The sequence below is a fragment of the Sinocyclocheilus rhinocerous genome, unplaced genomic scaffold (assembly GCF_001515625.1).
Source record: "Sinocyclocheilus rhinocerous isolate Xijiao unplaced genomic scaffold, SAMN03320098_v1.1 scaffold1352, whole genome shotgun sequence".
NCBI classification, from domain to species: domain Eukaryota; kingdom Metazoa; phylum Chordata; class Actinopteri; order Cypriniformes; family Cyprinidae; genus Sinocyclocheilus; species Sinocyclocheilus rhinocerous.
The window spans coordinates 76,720-87,552 of NW_015656168.1; the positions used below are offsets into that span (position 1 = coordinate 76,720).

Genomic DNA, 10,833 nt, shown 5'->3' on the forward strand with positions numbered 1-10,833 from the left:
GTGATTTAACCTGACTAGTACTGATTCACACTATTACATGTGCTGCTGATATGATTAGTCAATTAATGTTAGCTGGTCATTTTGTAAGGAAGCTTTTGGAAATTATTTAAAATGCATCTGATCACTCTACACAATAATCTAGAAACAATGTGAATGAACACCACAACAGCTTAAGCAGCAAACTTTGCAAAACACAAAATTTATGTCACTGTCAAAAACTTTTGGCCTTGACTGTACATCTATGGCTTTTTAAAAAATTAGCACCACTAATATGTAACCTCCTTTGTTTTTTTATCCGAAAGATTTTCTAGTGACAAAGTCTGAACGTCTTTTGCCTACAACTTTCACGTTTCACCTTTTATTATACGTTGTGCAGTCTTTCACTGGTCTTTCACCCAGTATGATGATTGTTTGTATTGTGTCAGTAAGTTTTAAAAATCTTAATTTTCAAGGTCAACACTGCCCTCTTGTGGTCAATCAGAATTGCCTTAATTTGAGACTTACTACTGTTTTTAAAATAGAGCATAGCCCTAAGAGTCTGCAATTTTAGAGAGAGCCAAAACAATAAATAAATAAATGAATAAAATCTGTAGTTGCACTAGACGATCCATTGAAAAGCACTATATTAAAAAAGGTTAGTTACCTAAATAAGTTAGTTAGAAGCCTGGTAGATTAGTTAAATCAATGTATTTCAAAGATATGTACTTTTGTAAAAGAAGAATTTACAAAACAAAAAAAAAGACATTTGATTAATAAGCAGAAACAGAATTGGAAAGAAAGAAAACACATTTTTCTTCACATTAACATACACTTTATTCATATCAAGTATTTTTTTGTTGTTTAATTTTTAAAGACAACATTAAATACAGAAGGCACTTACAAAAATTGTTAAATTATAGAAACATATTAACATGGATTAAAAATAATAAGAAAAAAATTATAAGGACCAGAGATAGCGCCACATGGCAGCCTTGTACAGTGCATCTCAAGTAAAATCTACAGAGCGCTAATCTAAGTACAGTATAAAGAGGATTTATTGTTATTAGTTTAATGCCCCTACTAGGTTTTCCTACATAATTTCATCATTTGAAATACAGATAGCACATAATACAATTGTTTTTGTCACTAGTACGTGGTTCTTGTTTTTGTTGCGGTTTATTTTAAATGTTAGGCTTTGTGGTTTCTGCACGGAAGGAGTACTGGTACAGCTCGATCAAGCGGTTTGCCTCCTTCTGCCCTGACAACAAAGCACCATGGGTAGTGGAATAGTATTTTCTATGGGTGGCCTCCCCAGCAAACAATACCTGTAGAGGCTTTGGATAGAAGAAAAGAAAAGAACAACAAAAAGTTAGCTTGACCAAACATATGCGCTACCACATTACTGCCCTGGGGCCCAGTAAGCTATTTTAAGCATGAGCCTCTATCTTTCTGCTATAGAAAAGTGATTTAACAGTCTCAAACCTCTTGTTCTTTTTGTGCAGTGTGCTCTGAGGGGTCAGACTGTTCCTTTCAGACCCGCAATTGGCCAGAGCATGTGTGTGTGTGTGTGTGTGTGTGTGTATTTGTCTGGCCCTTATACAACTCAACCTTCTCATCTGACTCAAATTTCAGTCTCAGTGCTGCACAGCTCAACATGACCCATTTAAAAAAAAAAATAGTGCAAGCAAGCCTCCAGTCTGACTTTAGAGCAGTCATGGGAAATTTGAACAATGACACGAGGTGAAAAAGCCATGTAAGTGGTTCTAAACAGGATTCAAAGGTCTTTGATTCAAATAATCAGAAACAAGTAAAATGCCGTGGAAGGACACCTGCTGTTTTTGGTTTAATTGGCAGATAAGTTCATGGAAAACAAAAATCATAATTTGCCCACTATTCACTTATTTGCCCACTACATGAACATGCACCTAATGAGCAGTGATACTCAAATATACTTTGCTGTTCCAAAAAGATACTGCATAAATTCTGATGTTAAGTGCAAATGCCAATTATTTTGCAAATTTTGCTTTCAAAATTTATACAACTCAGTGGAGATTTCAACTTACTGGAGCCTTAGTGTTCTTGATATAAGGCAGGGGCTCAGCTAGCTTCTCCACATCTCTGCCGCTGGAGCCCACTCGAGTGAATGAGTAAGAACCCCGGATATAGGGATTACTGCCCCACGAGGAGCGCAGGATCCGCCTTGGTTTTGGAATATTCTGGTTCCCTGTTAGAAACATCAACCATGAAAATAAATTGACTATTTGCCAAATGCTACTAATTGATTTAAAAAAAAAAGATTTAAATTTATCTTAAATTGTATTGTTGCTACAATTTGAAACCCAGCTAATCAAGAGAATACACAAATCCTTCTTTCATTAAGTGTAATTTGAAGTGTTGTTCTTTTACGTTGATTTCTGTTTGTTTTGGTGGTGTGGGTTAAGTGGACACGTGTTGGACAAGGGAAGTTAATCTTAAGTCTACTGTCAAATAATGACAGAAATTAGGGTACCTTTCAATTATCAGTGGCAAGGTGTGACCAAATCCAATTTCAGCACACTAATTACTGTATATAGGACTGGGGCAGATGGGAGGGGAACCTGCTGTGGATCTGGATTAAAACAGACTGACCTAGTTAAGAGGCATGCCAGTCTGTTGACATCAACTACAGAGAATGTGCGCATTGACCCTTATATCTGACTTGTGTTCTGTCATGAAAGGGTTACAGTGGAAGAGAAACCAGAGTTGTTTACAGTACAATCTTTTACACAACCCTGGAAACTTTAGAGTTATTGTCAGTACGTTTACACTAGAAGCCTGACCGGGTCAGAGGTCCTTGTTCTTCCCTGATTTAACAGGTATATATGCCTTCTTGTGACAGAGAAATATAATTTAAAAGCATGACAAGCAGACAGCATTAATATAACCAGTTAAATGTATATGTGTGACAAAACAAACTCCTTGTTTGGCTGACAAACCTGATTGCATTCGATTCCTGAACCCCTACACAAATCTCCTGTCAGCTGGAAATTATCTACCTTGATTGATGTGTAAATGCAGCTCTCTAAGGCCCTGTTTAAACTTGGTATTAAGATGCATTTGGTCATTTGAATCACAGGTGGACAACTTTAAATACAGGTGTAAACAGGGTGTGAAATGTTTTGAGCTCGTCCACTTCCAGAGGTAGTCAAAAACGCATTCGACCGGATTGCTTTCGTGGTGTAGACGCTGATGTGGTCGAATGCGTTCGAGCAGCCACAAAAGACCGCCTACTCTCTGCCTACTGACCTAATACATGTGTAAACATTGCGAGACGTACAAGGATGCGCGCTTATCAGACGGGATTTAAACTTTGACGGGCCGAATCAGAAGTATTATTTTCTGATAACACGAAAAGAAACAACAGCAGTAAGTACAAGCAGACGTAATATTAGTGCGCGATAACTTTAGCCCTCCCAAAATGGGGAATTATATGAATCAGGGAATGGTACTGAGAAGCTAAAATCATTATGCAGATGACGCATTAACCATGCTCTTTCTGCTAATGACAAACACCAAAAACTGTAAGCAATACTCTGAAGTCTTAGTGGCAGTGGGAAATGAACTGCAATTCAACGACATACAGTACTACTGAGAATTAAGAGAGGTGTAATTTTTTGTTTTGTCACCCTGATAATAGTGCAGTTTAAACAGGATACAGTGTTACTCTTGGCGCATTGCTGACCTGTAAACTGACGCAGTAGTTCAGTGCATATCTCCGCTACAGTTTCGTCGTCACACCTTTCCATGCGCAGGGCCTCTTCTCCGCAGATCCAGCCACTCAGCATGTGGCCATAGCGTTCAGGCGGATACAGCACATCAAAGCTGCAGATCTTTCGGTACCACAGCTCTTCTGGGTATGCCTGGCTGTCCAGTTGCGCCTCGTCCTCCCACACAAACTGAATGCTGTTGCACTCGGGGCTCCAGAAGGGTTCTGCAAACTCCAGAAAGATCTTGTCGGTAGTACTAATGCCCAGTTTCTGGATGGCCTGTGCCTTGTCTAGTGGCAGTCCTGGGGAGAAGAGAGTCTCGTGAGCTTTCTTCAGGACCCCAAGAGAGGCCGTTACGATCACATGGTCTGCCAGCAGACACTCGCCGTCTTCACACTCCACACAGACTGGAGATGGGCTGGGTCGTTGGTCCTGGTTATGGTCAGCCTGGTCTACAATTTCCTCTGTATCATGGGAGCTGCAGTTCCAGTGGATACGGCGGACAGGCTTGCTGAGGTGGAGGACACGACTTGGGATGTCCTGAGCCAGGATCTCAACGACTTTAATGAAACCAGCGGGAATGACATGGTGAGCACCGGGAATCTCTGTCCACTCACCAAACTCACTTAGAGACACTTCATCCATGCTGGGGGAACTGCTTTCACAGCTCTCCACCTGAGGCACAAAAAAGATGTTAAGGAAAGAAGAAATTATGCATAAATCTACCAGCATCTTGCTGTTAAGGTGCTACTTGGCATTAAAACTGAAGTCTACTGAGTCCAGTGTTGCCAAGTCCGCCAGAATTGGGCTACTTTAACACTGTTGCCGCAGGTTGTTTTTCATGTCTGCAGGTTTAAGCGACCCCAATAACGTGATATTTAGAATTTTGAACGCAGGTGCTGAGGGGGTTAAAATACTCTGTCATTTTTGGATGTGCTTTCTGTCATCTCATGCAGTCTCCGTGAATGGAGCGCGTCACAACAATGAACTGGCTCACAGACATAATAAATAAATCTACAGAAAGCTTGAAATGTCTAGCCTACTATTAAACAAACCAATTCAAATAAAAAACAAATCTTCTGTAGTTATGTAGTCCTTATGAACATTTCTCTATTAAAGGCACATCCATTAGCCTACTGTGGAGACGGCGAGTTAGCGCTGGCATTCGGCAACTTCATCTTTGCAGCCGACACTGACTGAGAAAGCACTAGTTTATTAATAAAAAATTAAAATGTCTTCTTTTTCCCCGATGCATTCATAATCATTACTTTAGCCGGTGCTTTGCAGCAATTATAATACGCCTAAATGCCTATATTAAATGTAGCGTCTGGACCAATCAGACACACCATTTTTCATTTGATTTAACAAATCAATTATTCATTAGATTAACAAACGTTCACAGACCCCTCACCCAATAAACATACTGGGTGCCAAGTTGTCTGTGAGGACGGTTTAGTAGGTTATTATACTAATCAATTTTATATAAATGTGCGAATAGTTGACTAGAAAAATCTTTAGTCGGAGGCAGGTCTACTTGGCACAAGGAACCAATCCATTTTTTAAATAAAATGCTGACATTACAAAATGCGTGACTGCAAATCACGTCACATTGCATTGCAGTAGTTCCCTCTCGAGAACGGTCTCTCGACATGGACCTCTCTCGCAGTCTCTCGACTGCGGCGCAGCCCCCAGCACAGAGTAGATCGTTGTCTGCTTCCAACCGGCCATCGAAGCTTGCACCAAAACTCCGTGGCACAGGACACCGAAGGCGCGGCATGGCTTCAAGAAAGGCGGCTGCCCCAGGGGCGCTCCTTTGTCGGAGCAAAAGCCTCGTTCCTGATGGGAGGGTATGGAGGAGTTCGCCTTCACTGGCGTTGTGCAATAAGATTTCAGGTAGGTTTAGGAAGGAAGGGAGTCCCCAAAGCGTCAGCTTCTGATGCCATGTCTTGTTCCCGTCTCTCATGGAACCGAGGTTACTACAGTAACTGGAGACGTTATGCATGTGTAATGAGTCAAATGTTTTTATTTTATTTCATTTTTTATGGGGGTGCTGGAACACCTGCTAGCCCCTCCCTAGCGCCGCCCATGATTTTAACCCCCGGAACGCAATTGGGCTAGTTTTGAGTAGCAATTGGGCGGGTTTTGTTTTGAAACCCTGGCAACCCTGACTGAGTCTGATAAAGTAACCATTCATGAATAGCCTTGCAAAGCTTCATTTACTGTTGTTTTCACACAGTAAATGCTTGAACTCTGCTAAACACACCATTTACTCTAAGGTTACAGTTCCAAACTATACTGCTGTAAACAAACACAGGCAGTCTAGCAGACATATATCCAGCTGAGTGCTTTTTCTGGTCCTGCCTCTTCCTCCCATAACCTCTAGCATTACAGGATGACATTCAATGTCTGTCCTACTTTTACCTCAGTAATCCAGAGCTTTCATTACTATCAGAATTTCTGTGAATAGCCTGAGTGACAAACAGTACTGTGTGATGTTTACAAAGAGATTTAATTATTCCATGAATTGTAAATACAAGCCCATTGTGAGTCTAGGTCAAAGTGTTTAAAATTGTCAAATGATTAAAACAGTTGTATGTTTTTAATCCACACCTCTGTGGGCGGAAGTCTACAGTTTTGTTTTTCGCAAGAGAAACTCAGTTGCGACAGTGGGAAAAGGAAGCATGTATGGCAGTGAGCTTGACGTCACTGTTGTCTTACAAAGGTGTGGACACATGTTTGATGTTGTCATAGAGTTGCAGTAAATCTGCTCACGACAGGAACTCAGCTATTTCCGGTTGTGGCTTGTTACGGAGATGACAAACATGATGCCACACCTATAATTTCAAAATCAGTTCTATAGAGATATATCTTTATTTTTAACTATTCTGTGGCTAAACAAACCATGATTTGCTTATGAAAAATCTCTCTAAAACATTAGAGCCCTGCCCACCTTGAGGTACTGTTGTAGCATAGATAACTTGAGTTTCTTGGTGCTTTCTGAGTCATAGGGATCTAGCATGATCTTCTTGCGCACCACATCTCGTGTGAAGATCCCAACACTGTTTTGACTCTCGGCTCCCACAGGCTTTCCATTCTGGAAGAACTCCTGAGTCAGCTCATACACCTCCGATACGGTCTGAGGCTTCTAGCACCGTGACATTGGTGAAGCCGTTCTCCAAAAGGGTTTTGGTGGCGGCAAGGCCGGCCAAGCCCGCACCAATTACTACTATTCGCGGTTGTCGATGTCTGTGTAAGGCACTACTAAGAGGATCATCAGTGCTGTCTGAAGATATTTCACAACTTTGCATGCCGTCCAAACTCTTCTTCTAGGGAATCTGGGGAAGGGTGAGATGGGGAGAAGCTATTAGAGTAAACACCAAGCCCTCCAGCAAGACAAATAAGAGAAATTATTCACAGAAAGGAAGAAAAGAACACATCAAAGATACAGAACATTTTATACTTTACATCTTTCACCATGTGGTTTGTAGGAATGACTGCAACACAGTCCCTTTTCAAGCCATAACCTTAAATAACACCAATATCAAAATAAGGTTTCTTATCTCCAACTTCATGTTGAAAGTGTTTATATCACCACTGCAGTGCTGAACAAGAATAAAGAGAAAGCAAAAAGGCCGGTGAAGTGTGAATTTGTGTCCTCAGATGGGTAAAGTCTTAAAATGAGAATCAGCGTGGAACAGAGCAACACACTTGCAACAACATAATGGAGAATGTAAAATGTCATCATATAGAGTCCATTACACTAGCGAATGGAAAAGGTCTGTATGTGGCTGTGAAAATAATTGCACTGTGATAGCCATTCATGAAATGAATGTGCTCTTCACATTTCCACTGAGCCTTTTCAGGCAAGGTCTTCACATAAACACACAAGCTTATGTGTGTGACAGCCACAAGGAAAAGATGCACCTGATGTTGGACAGACCTTGTAAAAGAAGTTTATCAAGGACCTGAACGGGGAATATTGTTATGGTTACAGGATGTTATTATGGTGGACTAAACAGAATTTTTCTTTCATCAAAGTGAAAGGACAATGTTCTCTTCTTTATGCACACACTCCGTATCTGTCAACATTGTTATTGTACCCCGTAGGCATAGCCACACACGTGCAATGAGGAAGAGATGGACAACTGTGAATGAATATGATTTAAATGAATGAGGTTGTGGCTACTTTGCTCTCAGTACAAACCACAATAACCTCCTGTTGGGAGTTTGCACAGGCCAAATTCATTAACACAGTTTGTTATCAGACTGTGGAGAGGACGGGGAGGGCTGCCTGTGGCTTCTCTGATGCACAGTGACAATCAGAATATTTATTATAAATACTAAAAGGAGCTAGCTTGGTGGCTGCATTGTATCTGTTAAGGCATGAATGGGTTGTTTCCTTCTTGAGAATTCTTAGCATGTGACTTCAACTGAATTTAGCCACACATCAGCAGATTTTAAATATGGCTGAACGAAAAACTTTAGATGGTTTGTTACATTTGTTAAATTGATTTCCTGAACACCATTTTCCAAAGGTAATTGATTCACCATGCAAAAACAACCAGTGTCAAGGCAAAATAGCAAAACATGAAACATTATCCTATGGCTATAACATGAAGTAATATGTATGTAATAAGGATTAGGTAAATGCATAATATTTTGTTACACTGAACTGCTGGAAGCATGAAGCATACTAGAAATCTCTATATGTGGCCTACAGCTAGAAAAACAACCCAACTATAGACGAGCTTTGCAGCTGTATATCCAAAATTACAGTGAAGACAGCTTTTCCAGATTCTGAAAAAGATAACACTAATGCTTTAAGAAGTTAGACCAATTTTGTCAGTTTTTGTCAATTTTGTCTCTTTGGTTAGTGCCAACAGTGATAGTATGAGAAGTGCCTGATTCTTGGATTAATGCTTGTCAACTGAATGGGTCCCTTTAGCAAACTAAGCTTGTGAATGTGTGTTGTCTCATTGATCTGCATTGACCTCCTGTTGAACTGAGAGAAGCAGTTTATCGGTGACTCACGGCCAGAAACTCCTATGGCAAGGACGCTCTACAGTGAGGTGGAGAGGTTCTTTGATGGCGTCCTGAAATGGAAAGGCATTACAAACAGCTGTACCAAATAAAACCTAACTACAGACATTCGCCTTTTTTCAACACAGTGGTTATGGTTGAGAGGGTTTGTGTACGAAACTTTGTTTGCATGAAAAAGTCCTTGCCTTGTGGTACATCTGGTTTCAAGGCAGAAGCAGAAGGTCATATCTTGTGAAGTTAGGATGAAGCCAGAACGGAAAATAAGATTTAGTGTGTGTATAAGGCATGGTTTCCATTGTTCCAGTCCATCGATCCTACATTAGATGACCCATATCTCAAACTTTTTTTTTTTTTAACAAACACTTAGGTTCCCAGTTAGCATCAACTTGAAGTTTTGATGTTGAGGATGTTTTGCCACTTTTCTACCAACAGGGTACTGGGGTTGGCGACCAACGTAGAACACAAGAAACCGCTGACGTTTTCATAACAACAGCAAATCTGGCAAAACTGACACAAAATGAAACTAGACTGATCCAGAGACATTGCTTAACATAAAAAGAGAAGTAACTACTGTATTTTGAAATTCTCCTATCTGAGCAACCTCAAATAGCACTACTCTTACATCACTGTGGCTCAAATAATTTTTTTTTTTCTCTTTCAGTGGACTTTATGGGTGTTATCCTTGTAGCAGGATAATAACAACGCAAGGTCCCGGCACCTCACTTGCCACAGATTAAGGGTGGGCTTTGGGGGACGTATACACTCTTCACAACCTACATCCTCTATAATGCCTTCTCTTTTTAACGAAGCCGGCAGAGGAATCTTTTTCCTGGTGGGATACAATCTTGTAGCTACAGAAAAGGATTTGATCTATACAAATTAATATTAGCCTATTACTATTACGCTCATTTTAAAATCCAAACATGATTTTAAAAAGTAACCGTGTGTGCATAAAAGCCCGAAGCACTGGGAGTTGAGATAAGCGAAGTTTGGCTGCTGAAAAAGTAGCCGCACAAAGTGCGTTCAGTGGAATCCGCGCTGCCACGTAACTACATACAGTCACCGGCGAGTGGCCTCCAGTGATAAGAAAATAAACGGCAACCTATAATATTTACCAAATATCCTTTTCATGAAATCAGCCATCACCTTTTACTGTACCTTTTTCAGGTGACTGAACATTTAAGTCATAATTTATGTGTCAGCGCATTATTAGATGCACCTCAATGAAAACTGCATTGTAACAGACAATGCACTGTGCTTTCGAGAAAAATAACGGGAAAAAACGAAAAAGACAGAGAAACATCTTCTGTCCGATATGAAAACACTGATCAGTCCTGAGAGTCAGTTTTGTTTACGATTTTGTTTGGATTCACCGTTTCTCCATTAACAACCTACATCATTAAAACGCGCAGTAGGCTACTGTAGCAGTGAAAACACACACAAATCATCTTTTAGTATTCATCTATGTAGTATGGCCTTTACCTGACTTTGTCGTCTTCAGCGTAAAGCGGAGAGCGATCCTCTGTTCTTAGTTTATTCGCAGGCAGCGTCTCGCTTTGTGTTTATGTGTCTTGAAACCAGAAGCAGCCAGTTTAGTCGATGCCGCTGCCTCCTCGCTGAATAAATATGAGGAACCGTGACGTACCGTCACGAAACCAACACCGGCTCTCGAGCGAGTCTTGGCGTGACTCACTGTATGTCACAGGGGCGTTTGAACTAAACGCAAAGCCCACACCTCTTATAGCCTAGTAATGAGAGAGTAGAGCTTGTTTTGTTCAGTCTTGTTAGATTACTGCGAACGCCTATCCTTAAGCAAACAAACAAATAAATGAATGGTTGAATAAATGTATCAATCAATATTTCAAATTGAGTGTTTACACATGCTGTACAATTACTTTCAAGTCGTTATAGCAATAAGTTCATGTCTACATGAATTAATGGCAAGATGCTCTTTATTCAGGGATTTCAATAAATGCGATTCATAGAAATTAATATATATCTACTATGTTTTTGGTTTGTTAATTTGAGTATTTTTGTGAAGCTAATAACAAAAAAGAATAAAATAACA

The 10,833-nt window shown here is 40.3% G+C and overlaps 1 protein-coding gene across 1 annotated transcript; it reads right to left on the reverse strand.

The window, feature by feature from the left end:
- Nucleotides 1-799: 799 nt before the first annotated feature.
- On the reverse strand, nt 800-10,458 carry LOC107719767 (spermine oxidase-like). The gene is given in 6 exon segments (XM_016527274.1): nt 800-1,313; nt 2,043-2,203; nt 3,701-4,400; nt 6,676-6,849; nt 6,851-7,060; nt 10,248-10,458. Coding segments are annotated over 5 exon segments (1,371 nt in total). The 5' UTR covers nt 7,034-7,060; nt 10,248-10,458; the 3' UTR covers nt 800-1,160.
- Nucleotides 10,459-10,833: the final 375 nt, after the last annotated feature.